The sequence below is a fragment of the Ranitomeya imitator genome, chromosome 3, assembly GCF_032444005.1.
Source record: "Ranitomeya imitator isolate aRanImi1 chromosome 3, aRanImi1.pri, whole genome shotgun sequence".
In the NCBI taxonomy this organism is placed as follows: Eukaryota; Metazoa; Chordata; class Amphibia; order Anura; family Dendrobatidae; genus Ranitomeya; species Ranitomeya imitator.
Window position 1 is genome coordinate 88,872,570 of NC_091284.1, and position 15,192 is coordinate 88,887,761.

Here is a 15,192-nt window from a genome sequence, read left to right on the forward strand (position 1 = left end):
GGAACTTATCTAGATGTGTGGTGAGCACTTTGAACCCCCAAGTGCTTCACAGAAGTTTATAACGTAGAGCCGTGAAAATAAAAAATCGCTTTTGTTTACACAAAAATGATCTTTTCGCCCACAAATTCTTATTTTCACAAGGGTAACAGGAGAAATTAGACCACAAAAGTTGTTGTGCAATTTCTCCTGAGTACGCTGATACCCAATATGTGGGGGTAAACAATTGTTTGGGCGCACCGCAGAGCTTGGAAGTGAAGGAGCGCCGTTTTACTTTTTCAATGTAGAATTGGCTGGAATTGAGATTGGACGCCATGTCGCGTTTGGAGAGCCCCTGATGTGCCTAAACAGTGGAAACCCCCCACAAGTGACACCATTTTGGAAACTAGACCCCTTAAAGAACTTATCTAGATGTGTGGCGAGCACTTTGAACTCCCATGTGCTTCACAGAAGTTTATAACGTAGAGCCGTGAAAAAAAAAAATTGCATTTTTTCTACAAAAATGATCTTTTTGCCCACAAATTTTTATTTTCACAAGGGTAACAGGAGAAATTAGACCACTAAAGTTGTTGTGCAGTTTCTCCTGAGTACGTCGATACCCAATATGTGGGGGTAAACCACTGTTTGGGCGCACCGCAGAGCTTGGAAGAGAAAGAGTGCCGTTTTACTTTTTCAATGTAGAATTGGCTGGAATTGAGATCGGACGCCATGTCGCGTTTGCAGAGCCCCTGATGTGCCTAAACAGTAGAAATCCCCCACAAGTGACCCCATTTTGGAAACTAGACCCCCCATGGAACTTATCTAGATGTGTGGTGAGAACCTTGAATGCCCAAGTGCTTCACAGAAGTTTATAATGCAGAGCCGTGAAAATAAAAAATATTTTTTTTTTCCACAAAAAAGATATTGTAGCCCCCAAGTTTTTATTTTCACAAGGGTAACAAGAGAAATTGGACCCCAGAAGTTGTTGTCCAATTTATCCCGAGTACGCTGATGCCCCATATGTGGGGGTAACCCACTGTTTGGGCGCACGGCAGAGCTCAGAAGGGAGGGAGCACCATTTGACTTTTTGAGCGCAAAATTGGCTGTCGTGTTTGGAGACCCCCTGATGTACCTAAACAGTGGAAACCCCCCAATTCTAGCTCCAACCCTAACCCCAACACACCCCTAACCCCAACCTGATCCATAATCCTAATCACTAACCCTAACCATAATCACAACCCTTACCCCAAAACAACCCTAATGTCAACCCTAACCATAACCCTAATCAAAACCCTAAATCCAACACACCCCTAATCCTAATCTCAACCCTAACCTCAAACCTAACCCTAATCCCAATACACCCCTAATCACAACCCTAACCTTAACCCTAATCCCAAACCTAACCCTAATCCCAAGCGTAACCCTAATGCCAACCCTAACCCTAATACCAACCCTAATCCAAACCCTAACCCTAATCCCAGCTCTAACCCTAACTTTAGCCCCAACCCTAGCCCCAACCCTAACCCTAGCCCTAAGGCTACTTTCACACTTGCGTCGTTTGGCATTCCGTCGCAATCCGTCGTTTTGGACAAGAAACGGATCCTGCAAATGTGCCCGCAGGATGCGTTTTTTGCCCATAGACTTGTATTGCCGACGGATCGTGACGGATGGCCACACGTCGCGTCCGTCGTGCACTGGATCAGTTGTGTTTTGGCGGAGCGTCGGCACAAAAAAACGTTCAATGAAACGTTTTTTTTGTACGTCGCATCCGCCATTTCTGACCGCGCATGCGTGGCCGTAACTCCGCCCCCTCCTCCCCAGGACATAGATTGGGCAGCGGATGTGTTGAAAAACTACAGCTTCTGCCCACGTTGTGCACAATTTTCACAACGTGCGTCGGTATGTCGGGCCGACGCATTGCGACGGCCCCGTACCGACGTAAGTGTGAAAGAAGCCTAACCCTAAGTTTAGCCCCAACCCTAACCCTAAATTTAGCCCCAACCCTAGCCCTAACCCTAACCCTACCCCTAACCCTACTCCTAACCCTAACCCTAACCCTACCCCTAACCCTAACCCTACCCCTAACCCTAACCCTACCCCTACCCCTAACCCTAATTTTAGCCCCAACTGCTGTTCTCCTGCCGGCCGGCAGATGGAGACAGATGGCGGGCGCACTGGGCATGCGTCCGCCATGTTCTGCTGCCGGCGGCCAGGAGGAGCAGCAAGAGGATCCAGGGACCTAGGTGAGTATGCTAGGGTCCCCGAATCCCCCTATTTCTCTGTCCTCTGATGTGCGATCACATCAGAGGACAGAGAATTATACTTTACTTTTTTTTTTTTTTTTTGCGGTCGCCGGTAAACAGTTAATTACCGGCGATCGCAAAACAGGGGTCGGTAATACCGACCCCGATCGTGCTCTTTGGGGTCTCGGCTACCCCCGGCAGCCGAGACCCCAAAGATTCTCCCGGTGCCGGCCGGCGGGCGCACTGCGCATGCGCCCGCCATTTTGAAGATGGCGGCGCCCACCGGGAGACACGAGGAGCATCGGGGGAGCTAGGTGAGTATTGGGGGGCCACCTGGGACCCCTTTTCTCTGTCCTCCGATGTGCGATCACATCGGAGGACAGAGAAATTAAAAAGAGATCGCTTTTTTTTTTTTTTGCGATCGCCGGTAAACGGTTAATTACCGGCGATCGCAAATGCGGGGTGGGTTAAAAACCCCCCGAATCATGTTCTCTGGGGTCTCGGCTACCCTCGGCAGCCGAGACCCCGGAGAAAATCGGCCTCTGGGGGGCGCTATGGACTTTTTCCACAGCGCCGTTAATTAACGGCGCTGTGGTTTAAGTACCCTTAGCGGCCGCCGTTAAAAGGCGTATCGGCGGTCGCTAAGGGGTTAATTTGGTCCTTAATAGTCTAACTCGGGATCCTTTCGAACCTTTATCTCAGTCTTCATTAAAGGTTCTTACCCTAAAAACTGTCTTTTTAGTGGCTATTACCTCTGCCAGACGGATAGGAGAACTACATGCCCTATCCATACAAGAGCCTTACTTAAGGGTAACATCTGATAGTATAATCCTTCGTCTAGATCCTACCTTCTTACCTAAAGTAACATCAGACTTTCATAGAGGTCAGGACATAGTGTTGCCCTCATTCTACCCGGATCCTTCTAATGTGAGAGAGGAGTCCTTCCACACTCTGGATGTCCGCAGAGTGGTTCTATATTATCTTTCACAAACAGAGAGTTGGAGGATTGATCAAAATCTCTTCATTCAACTCTCCGGAAAAAACAAAGGTAGAAAGGCGACAAAAAATACAATCGCCAACTGGATTAAACAAGCCATATCTCTGGCATACTCATCCCAGAATCTACCACCTCCTCCATCACTGAAGGCCCATTCTACACGGTCGATGTCAACATCATGGGCAGAGAGAGGTGACGCTTCTACGGAGCAGATTTGCAGAGCTGCCACCTGGTCGTCAGTCCATACGTTCACCAGGCACTACAGGCTTGATTTCAACCGGGATTTAACTTTCGGCAGAACAGTTCTGCAGGCGGTTGTCCCCCCCCCAGAAATTATTTGTTGGTACTACTCCAGTACCGCTGTCGTGGAAGGTGACTGGAGAAAATAGAATTATTCTTACCGTTAATTCGGTTTCTAGGAACCTTCCACGACAGCACTAATTTCCCTCCCTATCTGATGATTTTATTGGATGATTCCTGCACTTAAGTGGTAACTATACATACTACTGTGTCCAGAAAAAACACTGGAGGTGGCAGGAAGGGGAGGGTATTTAACCTCTTTGTGTTTCCTGTCCCCCATTAGGGCGGGGAGACATCCTCCAGTACCGCTGTCGTGGAAGGTTCCTAGAAACCGAATTAACGGTAAGAATAATTCTATTTTTTTTTTTTAATGCCAGTCATAAAAATGGAGAATCGGAAGCAGAGTTAAGTACAGCATGCATACACTTGTATGGAGGCTGCGCCGTCTAATCGGACACCCCCAACTGTACGGTCCCGTCAGTAGACAGTGCGCAGCCTATCGCAATGCAAGTGTATGGAGAGCGAGCCCATGCCCACTGGCCAGGAGTGTGTATAACTCACACATACCCTCCGGTCTCGGGTCCCCACAGTGCGCACAGGTCACACAGACGGACTGCACACTTATCTGTTTGGACCGAAGAACCATTTTAAGATCATAATGTGAACTGCCTGTTAGGGAATGGAAATCTGTCCACAGCTTTCAAAACAGTAGGACTACATTGGATATGTAGTAAATGTCTGATCTATGGGGCCCACACTAGTACAGTGGCTTGTGAAACTGTTCACCCCCTTGGCTTTTTACCTATTTTGTTACAATACAACCTGGGTTTAAATATTTTTGTAATCCTATTTGTGATACATCAGCACTAAATAGTCTAAGTTAGTGAAGTGAAGTGAGAAAAATATAGGCAGAAATATCATTTGAGATCAAATAATGAAAAAATTGGCATGTACATATGTATTCTCCCCTTTTGCTGTGAAGACCCTAAAAACTTCTGGTGCAAGCAATTACCTTCGTAAGTCCCATGCTTAGTGAAAGGACGTCCCCTGTGTGCAATGTAAGTGTCACCTGTGTGTCAGTATATACATAGCTTTACTGAAAGAGGCTGCAACATCAGCAAGCAAGAGGCAGCACTGACCAAACTGCTCCTATGGTGTATCCGGTCCCGTATGTGCTCCTATGGTGTATCCGGTCCCGTATGTGCTCCTATGGTGTATCCGGTACCGTATGTGCTCCTATGGTGTATCTGCTCCCGTATGTGCTCCTATGGTGTATCCGGTCCCGTATGTGCTCCTATGGTGTATCCGGTCCCGTATGTGCTCCTATGGTGTATATGGTCCCGTATGTGCTCCTATGGTGTATCCGGTCCCATATGTGCTCCTATGGTGTATCTGCTCCCGTATGTGCTCCTATGGTGTATCCGGTCCCGTATGTGCTCCTATGGTGTATCTGCTCCCGTATGTGCTCCTATGGTGTATCCGGTCCCATATGTGCTCCTATGGTGTATCCGGTCCCGTATGTGCTCCTGTGGTGTATATGGTCCCGTATGTGCTCCTATGGTGTATCCGGTACCGTATGTGCTCCTATGGTGTATCTGCACCCGTATGTGCTCCTATGGTGTATCCGGTCCCGTATGTGCTCCTATGGTGTATATGGTCCCGTATGTGCTCCTATGGCGTATCCGGTCCCGTATGTGCTCCTATGGCATATCCGGTCCCGTATGTGCTCCTATGGTGTATCTGGACCCGTATGTGCTCCTATGGCGTATCCGGTCCCGTATGTGCTCCTATGGTGTATCCGGTCCCGTATGTGCTCCTATGGTGTATATGGTCCCGTATGTGCTCCTATGGCGTATCCGGTCCCGTATGTGCTCCTATGGCGTATCCGGTCCCGTATGTGCTCCTATGGTGTATCTGGACCCGTATGTGCTCCTATGGCGTATCCGGTCCCGTATGTGCTCCTATGGTGTATATGGTCCCGTATGTGCTCCTATGGTGTATCCGGTCCCGTATGTGCTCCTATGGTGTATATGGTCCCGTATGTGCTCCTATGGCGTATCCGGTCCCGTATGTGCTCCTATGGCGTATCTGGACCCGTATGTGCTCCTATGGTGTATCCGGTCCCGTATGTGCTCCTATGGTGTATCTGGACCCGTATGTGCTCCTATGGTGTATCCAGTCCCGTATGTGCCCCTATAATGTATCCATCCCAAACTACCATGTAAGGACATTTTGCTGCTGTGTAAATCTTGTTTACATTTTCTCCGTTTCTCTTTTTTCAGATTATCTTGTTGGCAAATTCGGATCATTCTGTTTTCGGGGCGATCGCAGAAGATGTGGGGCAGGTTACCGCTTATCTGCACAGCAATAATTCCCACACCAATAGGTGAGTGCACCTATTAAAAAAATGCGCAGTCATTTAACGTCCCCTGTTGGCTTATCAGAGTACACCCTTATAGTATTGTCATAAAAAAATATCTAATAAGATACTAATCTATAAGTTCGGATCTCCGAATAGGTGACATTCATACCTGGAACTGATAAATAGGGCCTGCACTGGGTAAAGCTAAGCCGACACTTGGAAATCTGGGCTGCAAATAAATTTGCTGTTACCAAATAAAGAATTACTTTCTGAAAAATAGTGGCACTCTCCATATAAAAGGGCCATTGTCATCTTGTTAAAAGGGTAAAACTGCAAACTTCTTGTAAAGATGAGCAGCTTTTAATTCTATAGCATACTGCTGATTGGCTGAGTTACTGGCCACCTCTGCAGTGTATGGTGGACGATGTCCTAGGCAAAGAGTGCAGCACTTACAAGCTCTGTGTTTTAGGGCTTGTAAGCGCTGCTCTGAAGTTGACTGTTAGATTGCTGCTATCCGCTAATGCTGCAGAGGAAAGCTGCCGCCATTGGAGAGGACAACGTTCGGGCAGCTGTGCAACCATACTGCCAGTCTTCAGTAGTGCACCACCCCCAGCAAGCAGAAAACCAGGAGGCAAAGGAGTGGTGTGCCCCTGAAAAGCGATCATGGGCCAACCCCAACATTATAGTCGCAGATCTCCCCAGCCCCATGTCGATAACAATGTAACCTCTTGACTCCTTTTTGTTTCCAGACCAAGGATACGGTTCCTGGTGATCCACAGCCAGGCAGTAGAAGTCATCGAGCAGATTATTGGCTGGATATATTTCCTGGCCTGGTCTGTGTCTTTCTACCCACAAGTTTTTACAAACTTTAGAAGGAAAAGGTGATGATCTGTTAATAATCTATCTCTCTTGTACTGAAGTATGCCCCAGAAGCTTGTCTCTGTGTCACATACATGGACGCTGTGTAAAACCCAAGATTATTATTTTTTTTACATTTTCCTGTTGATTAACCCTGTACCGAGATCTGTGATACATGTATGGCGCAAGTCGGTAGCGAGTGTGTGTGGAGCGGGCTGATGGGTGAGCTCACCCGATACTCAGCAGGTGATGGCTGAGTGGTGCAGCCAGTATTGGGCCCCTAACAATCGCGGGTGCTGCGGAGCGGCCGCTCACGATTGTTAACCTGTTAAATGCTGCTGTCAAACTAAAACCGTTATCAGTGCGGCTGCGGCGACATGGGTGCACTTTATTTTATTCAACATGATGACAGGACGACAATGGGTTGTTATGACAGCTGTGGGTCTGTTGAAGACCCCCATGCTTGTGATTATGGAGCTCCATTGAACCCAGTCTGTGTCCGGGCTTCAGAGGAGACCCTGATCTGTACTCTATGCAGCAATACTGTGGTATTACGGTGTATTGTACATTCCATCAGGCAGTTGCAAGGTCAAGTCCCTTAAGGGGACTAATACATACAGTGAAAGTAAAAAAAAAAGTTGTTATAAAATAAAAAAAATACAAAGGTTCAATTCGTCTCCCTTTTCCCCCATTTAAAAATAAAGATAATAATTTAAAAAAAAAATACTTGTGGTATTGTCTCCTTCAGAAAAGTTCAAGCTAACAAAACATAAAAATAATTAACCTGATTCGTAATCAAATTTTTTTTTTTCAAAAACACCAAAATTACGTTATTTTTGGGTTGCTACAATACCACAACAAAAGCGATCAAAATGTCATATCTATCCCAAAATGGTAAAAAAAAAAAAAAAAAAAGTTGTCTCGCCCCACAAAAAATAAGCCCTTGCACATCTCCATCCGCCAAAAAATGAAAATGTTGCGGATTTGGAAAATGAGACACGCTTGGTAAAAAAAAAAATTCTCTCAAAGTTTTGATTTATTTATTTATTTTTTACACCATTAATAAAAAAAACTGCGCAAGTTTGGTATCTTAGTAATTGCACTGATGAGCTTATGCCATAAAAACAATTCCGTCCAAAAATTGTCAGAATAGTTTTTTTCCCACAATTTCACGGTACTTGGAAGTATTTTACCACTATGTCGTAAAATGAATGGTGTCACTGAAAAGTGCAACTCATCCCGCAAAAAACAGGACCTTACACGGCTATGTGGCCAGATACTTCTCCGATCTGAGTGTGTATATATATATATATATATATTATACACACATAATTGTGTTGTGTCTGCTTCTTTCAGTGTCGTGGGCCTGAGCTTTGACTTCGTGGCATTAAATCTGACGGGCTTTATTGCATATAGCGTTTTCAACGTCTGCCTGTTCTGGATCCCGTTTGTCAGGGTACGTGTTCTGTGTGTGCCGTTCATTCATTTCTCATGTACAGTTATATTCACTAATACTAGATGTGTGTTTATTTGTTACAGGAACAGTTTCTTCAGATCTACCCCAACGGTGTGATCCCGGTGGATGCCAACGATGTATTCTTTAGCTTGCACGCGGTGCTCCTAACACTGGTTACAATAATTCAGTGCTGTATTTATGACGTAAGTAGAAGGAGATGAATTTTAGCCAAAATTCCTTTGTCAACTGGTTATTACTGATTTTCAAGTGTCCAGTTAAATGTTAATGAGACACTTGAGCAGGTCCAGCATCATAAATATGTGCTTATATGCAGCCTAACTCGATCTGAAAGCAAATAAGTTAACATTGGTTATATACTTCAACATATAACCCAGACCCATTTCCTCAACGCTGGAAAGGGTAACACTTTTATAATTGTATCAACATACTAGCCAACCATAGGTAATTAAACTCAGCTGACTCAAAAAAGTGTAATTGTTTTTTTTGATAAAAAGTTATAAATTTATTTAAACCAAACATAAAACATATAATAAAATAGTGCCTCTAGTCTAAACCATAGAAATCGTAATACCGGCAGGTAGATATATTGCCGCTAGACAGTTAGAATTTGTGGGTAAAAAACTGCCGAAACTCGCTAATACATATTACCTGACAAGCGTTTCGCGTGCCCCAGGAGGAAGCTGTCGCGAAACGCGCGTCGGGGTTTTCGGCATGGTGGTATGCCACGCGGCTACACACAGAGTGCATCACGCTTGTCAGGTAATATGTATTAGCGAGTTTCGGCAGTTTTTTACCCACAAATTCTAACTATGTCTAGCGGCAATATCATTGAGCTGCAAAAGCGGTGCTGAGGGAATATAGGTGTCAGGTGTCCTGATACAGTTCATGGTGTTGAAGACGATTGGAGATCAGGTGCCTTAAAATTGAGTGTGTATTGTGGGATTTTCCTTATGATCGGCATACTTTGGTATGCATTTGGATCTATTATGTATATCCACGGATACTTGGCACAATATAGGTGCGGCTGCACAATATTGATTATCTCTGTACTTTCCCGTAGTATCAAGCGCATTATACACCAGTCTTTGCACCATCGTCACCCATATATTATGATATTAGTCTGAATTGTCAGTTATGGTTGTCTGGCTTTCACAGAACCCTGGGATTTACTATTAATTATTTCAAAATGTATCTTTATAAGATTGAATAGGATTATTCCAGGATACCAATATGGTGAGCCTAAATGTGTGTTATTTGTTTGACTAATCTGGGCTACATAGTGGCGATATAAGCGACAGTCTTATTTTTTGTTTCAATTGTGATTCAATTATTTTCTAAGCATGCTCTATGCATGAAGCAGAGTACAATGTGGGAATGCCTTCAGCTCGGAAATTTTTTCTAGCCTAAATTATGTTTAAGGCTTCTAAGGGCTTGCGAGATGTCCGCTATTTAATAAGGGTTTTTATTGGATAAACATCTGTCCAAAAATTAAATATATCTCTAACTAGTTTGAAACTCACGTATCCGCAATTCTTGTATTATTTGCGTGCTGCATATATCTACCTGCCGGTATTACGATTTCTATGGTTTAGAGGCACTATTTTATTATATGTTTTATGTTTGGTTTAAATAAAATTATAACTTTTTATCAAAAAAAATAATTACACTTTTTTGAGTCAGCTGAGTTTAATTACCTATGGTTGGCTAGTATGTTGATATTGGTTATATACTGTTGGAATTAACACAACCAAGGGGCTAAAGAGTAACCGGTATTCGGGAAAAAAAATGTTCCATGTATGAAATGACTACATGGGGATAGGATGTGCTCCAGCTCCAATCTCCGGACCACCAGTCAAGGGAAAGCAGGTGGGGAGACTCACCAGTCAGGCTAAAAGTGTGACAAATAGATTGTTTACCAGTATAGCGTGACCCTACACCCTGAGTCTGTGCTGACCATGGCAGACATGCTCCAGTGATAAGGAGATTGGTACCTGTCATTAATTTATTCATACGTTTACAGGCGGCATAACAGGAAATTTTAAGATCAGATGCTCCAGAATTATTTCATGGTAAATGCAAGGATTTACCAGACAGACAAGGCGTTGTCCAAGTTTACATTTTTATTATATAGGCATCCTGTGTGTAAAAATACTAAAGCCGGCATTGCCTCCTTCCTTGCCAGTCCAGTATTGCGTCTCCACCACCGTCTTTGTTGACATTGGTGCAGCCGAGCCATTAAGACTGCTGCCCGTGACCACTGCAAGTAATCGCTGAGCTCAGCGCCTGCGCCATCTACATCGGCAGAGCAGCTGAGTTCAGTGATTGACTGCAGTGGTGATGCGCAGTGTTGACGTGACGTCTTAGTTACTGCTAAAACATTGAGATTGGAGCAGTGGCAGAACTGGACCTGGGAAGGGTAAATACTATCTGGAATTTTTTTTTACATGTCTGCAAGGATTTGGAGTCCTCTTTGTTAAAAGAGTAAATCCCCTTCTAAGTATTGTTTTCAATATTGCTACCATAAATCTGAAAATACTTGCGTCACCTATAGTGTCTGTACATTGGCCCCATAAAAGGTTGTAGTTTGTGTAATCTTCAGTAAGCTTCATAGAACTCCCTATGAACTAAACCTCTAAGGATTGTGGTGGCGTAAGTGCTAGTGGGCAGCTTAGTGCATCCCATCAGCCCTTATGCTGTGTAGGAGAAGACCCAGTCAGACCACCACAATAACTGGAGATCTGGCCGTGTCACCCACCCGTTGCAAAGTAGTTGCCTGAAATTATTTGGTGCCACTTGGAGATTACAAACATTTTTTTTTATAAAGAAGCGCCCACAAGAAATACTGTATAATCCTCTCTAAACCTGTCTTAATGTGTATGCAACGTAATATAAATGCAATTAAATACTTACCAATCGCCTTCTTCTCCGGTTTCAAGCAATGCGCCGGTCCACTACTCACTCATGTAACTGCAAAATTCAGACTTACCAGATCACACAGGGGTTTTGTGTGGCTCGGAAGTCGCTTGTACAATGTACGTATGTGCAGCCGGTAAGGTTCTGATGCTCCATGGACTTACATTGTAGAAGGTCTGTACATGACACCACACAAGTGTACAAGAGGCGTTATCTACTAAACCATGGCTCCTACACATACTCCTCCTTCTCCTATGTAATACATTGCTCTGCAGAAATGGCGTTCTTATTCCATCCTTCTGTGATTTTTGCAGCGAGGCGCCCAGAAGGTCTCTAAGGTGGCGGTTATCGTTCTGATCGTTGCCTGGCTGTTTGCCTTTTCCATGCTGTTTGTGGCCGTGGCTGGAAAAGTGACCTGGCTCCAGTTCTTATTCTGCTTCTCCTATATAAAACTGGCGATCACACTGATGAAATACTTTCCGCAGGTAACCTACCGATCACATGATCCAGTGTATCATAGCTGTCCAGTAATAAGGTATATGGAGAGAAGTTACCCATAGGGATGGTAGTCACAGGGCAGATGATACAAAATAGCAGGGCGATGTCCACAGTGTCAAGTTCTTAAAACTTTTACTTGAGTATGTAGTATGTGAGTATTATCAATGGCAAGATGTGATTTCGAAATCACTGTCATCCATTTTTGTAAGAACTATGATAAGGCAAATTTTACATTCAGAAATCCATGGATCTCTGAAAATAGTATCAGTCTTATTATCCAAAAGGCTCCCACAAAACATTGGGTTAAAGTTGATCAAACCCATTGATTTTGGTGGAGCCGGATGATCATTTTATGTGGATTGGTCTTCCTAGAGAAGCTGACTCTGGCAGATCTTGTTGGAAGAGAGGGATCGGGCATGTTGGATTTAAATACCCAATCCGTATGTTCTCCCAGGAGATTAGCCATCATGTAGGTATCTGGGAGACACTTAATCCACTTTCCCCATTGGAAACCTATGAACGTTCGGCCAAGCCAAATGTTCTTGTGTATGGGGCAGTCAGCGGAGAAGCCATTTTACTGACAATTTACATGATCTCTGGGGGCTGGAACCTCTGAAATCAGCTGTTATTACATTTATTACATGGTAAAGCTTAAATAAATATATATATATATATATATATATATATATATATATATGTATATATATAATATATATAAATATGGAGGTGCGCCCATGTCACAGTGCCTATACTTATAAGTATTAAGTAACTGGACAGTCTGGTCAACGGCAGATCGTGATTTTGGGTTTGCTTTATTAGATTGTAAGGATCACTTGTTCAGTGGCTGCAGTGATGCCATTAGTACCCTGTTATTACACAAGCCCCCGATATGATGGCTTACGGATTATTGGCTTGGTTTGTCATCATGCTTGCATTGCGCCAGGTCTACTCATCAGACGAGGCGCCAGAGATGCTGGCAGACAGGAGGAGGTTTGCAGGGCTCTGGATTGGCGGCCAAGGACTACCGATGTGGCCGTTGTACTGGGGTAGTACAAATCTTTTTGCTCAAGTCTAATCTTTTGTTTTATTCCTCAGGCTTACATGAATTTCCGCCGGAAAAGTACAGAGGGCTGGAGTATTGGAAATGTGCTGCTGGATTTTACAGGTGGCAGCTTCAGTATCATCCAGATGTTTCTCCAGTCCTATAATAATGGTAAGCACCAAGAACCTCATTGTAAGGTTGGTGATCTGGACCCTGTCCTCTGTATGAGCTCATATAATGCTGCAGTATGGATCGCAGCTCTGCAGCACAACACAAGCCCTCTTCATGACATGACTCGAAGACACAAGTCTTCCTCACAGCTAGACAAATTATACTGTATTATTCTTCAGGTTATCTCTTAGCATTGAAAGGAATTTTGGCTACACAATAATCCGTTGTGATTATTCAGATAGGGGCCTTTCATAATCTTAAAATGGGTTAAACAGAGTTAGAAAAACATGGTTGCGTTCTTCCGAAAACAGCACCACTGCGTTCTAAAGGTTGTGTGTCGTATTACAGCCTAAGGGCTCATACTCCCTTGTGAGCAAAACGGACGAGTACAATCCGTAAAAAAAATTGGATTGCACTCGGACCAATGTTATTCAATAGGTGACATCTCATTTGCGATTTTTTTTCTCAGCCGAAATCGGACTGAGAAAAAAATTGCAGCATGCTGCGAGTCTCGGATGAGACTAACCAATGCAAGTCAAAGGGTGCGAGAAAAAAAACGGATGGAATACGGACCATCCGTTTTTTTTTACAGATGCCTTACCATTTTGTGGCATAGAACACTGTAAATGGTCCTGTAAATGATTGTAGAAAAATAATTGCTGAGAAAAAAACGCATTGCATACGGATGTCATACGGATGTAAAACGGATGGTGCGATTAAAAATTGCATTGAACTCGCACGACAGTCGCATGGTTTGCATCCAATTTTTTCGGTCCAGATTACGGACCGTTTTTTTTTTTTCCTCGCAAGTGAGTATGATCTCTAAAGGAGATGTCTGATGCTAAATAATGTCTTTCAGAAATCATACTATCATTAGGCAGCACACACCCCGATGTGTCTCATGGGTTTCTTTTTAGCTTTCCCCGGTGCTTCACTGCTTCTTGTCACTCTTCAGGTGATCATCACCCGGTGTGCCGCTACCTGTCCCCTCATCCTCCGGATCCTAGAACTACATATTCTATGATGCATAGCGCTAATTTCTCTAACCCACCCTTTTCTTAGCCCACCCTCTCCTCTTATTAGCGCCTCTTACTGATCGAGCTGTGCCTATGTGGCAGGGGAAGCCTTCTCATCTAGGAGAGTGGGATGATTTTTTTTTCAACCGTATACACTCCGTTTTTGTTTTTTTTACTCTGAAGTTATTAATCTTTTACACAACCACTTACAGTTTCCTATGCTCCAGAATTATAATGTTTCTGTAAAAATCAGACACCACTGACCACTGTGATGGTCTTTATGGCATCTGATTGTTTTCTCGCACCCATCTAATCTCAGAGTCAAATCGCAGCATGCTGCGATGTTTTTACTCATGCCTAAAACATCTCAGAAAAAATACACAGATCTGCACTGCCCATTGAATAACATTGGTCCGAGCGCAATCCTTTTTTTATCTGGTAGCACTCATCCAATTCATACGGTCGTGTGAGCGAGCCCAATCAGAGAGTGTGGCAGGAGTTTTGACAGCTCCAGATCTTCAAAAGTTTAGTGAGAGTTTCACTGAAGACATGGGCAGACACCTGAATGTTCATGTCTGGAAGGTTTGGCCGAACAGTTACAAAAGGTTTGGGTACCCGGACCCCATTCACTTGAATGAGGGGCCCGAGAATCCAGTGTTTGCCACGCTGTCATGTGAATGACAGCGCGGCAAACCCACTTCTGATCAGCGGTAAAATCACCGCTGGTCAGAAAGCCGTAGTTCCCACGCTGTCAAAAGACAGCGTGAGCTTGTAGCAGTAATCGGAGGTATAAAGCTTACCTCCGGTCACTGGTGTCAGCTGATGGGACTACTGCTCCCATCAGCTGCCGCTAATAACAGTGAGAGCAGGTGCGGCTGAGGGGAGTATACATCAGCCAACTCCTACGCTGTAAGTAAATCTTTTTTTTTTTTTTTTTCAAAAACACTATTTTTAATAACCAGCCAGGCAACCCTCAGCTGTCAGTGTTAGCAAGGCTGGTTTTCAAGAAGAGGGGTCCCCACTCTGTATTTTTTAATTATTTAAATAAATAATAATTTAAAAAAAACGCGTGAGGTCCTCTCTATTTTTGACAACCAGCCTTGCTAAAGCAGACAGGTGGGGGCTGGTATTCTCAGGCTGGTAAGGGGCCATGGACTTTGGCACCTCAGTCTAAAAATAGCAGCCTGCAGCTGCCCAGAAAAGGCACATCTATTAGATGCACCAATTCTGGCGCTTAGACCCGGCTCTTCCCACTTTCCTTGTAGCGGTGGCAAGTGGGGCTCATATTTGTGGGGTTGATGTCACCGTTGTATTGTCAGGTGACATCAAGCCCACGGTT

General features: G+C 44.2%; 1 protein-coding gene across 1 annotated transcript in view; it reads left to right on the forward strand.

Annotated features, from left to right (window-relative positions):
- The window catches only part of CTNS (cystinosin, lysosomal cystine transporter), a 31,552-nt gene that overhangs the window by 11,435 nt on the left and 4,925 nt on the right, over positions 1 to 15,192 (forward strand). Inside the window, exons 5-10 of the mRNA XM_069761086.1 lie at positions 5,799 to 5,902; positions 6,628 to 6,759; positions 8,093 to 8,192; positions 8,276 to 8,395; positions 11,441 to 11,611; positions 12,720 to 12,837. Coding sequence (XP_069617187.1) covers positions 5,799 to 5,902; positions 6,628 to 6,759; positions 8,093 to 8,192; positions 8,276 to 8,395; positions 11,441 to 11,611; positions 12,720 to 12,837 — 745 coding nt within the window. The remainder of the gene's footprint in view (positions 1 to 5,798; positions 5,903 to 6,627; positions 6,760 to 8,092; positions 8,193 to 8,275; positions 8,396 to 11,440; positions 11,612 to 12,719; positions 12,838 to 15,192) is intronic.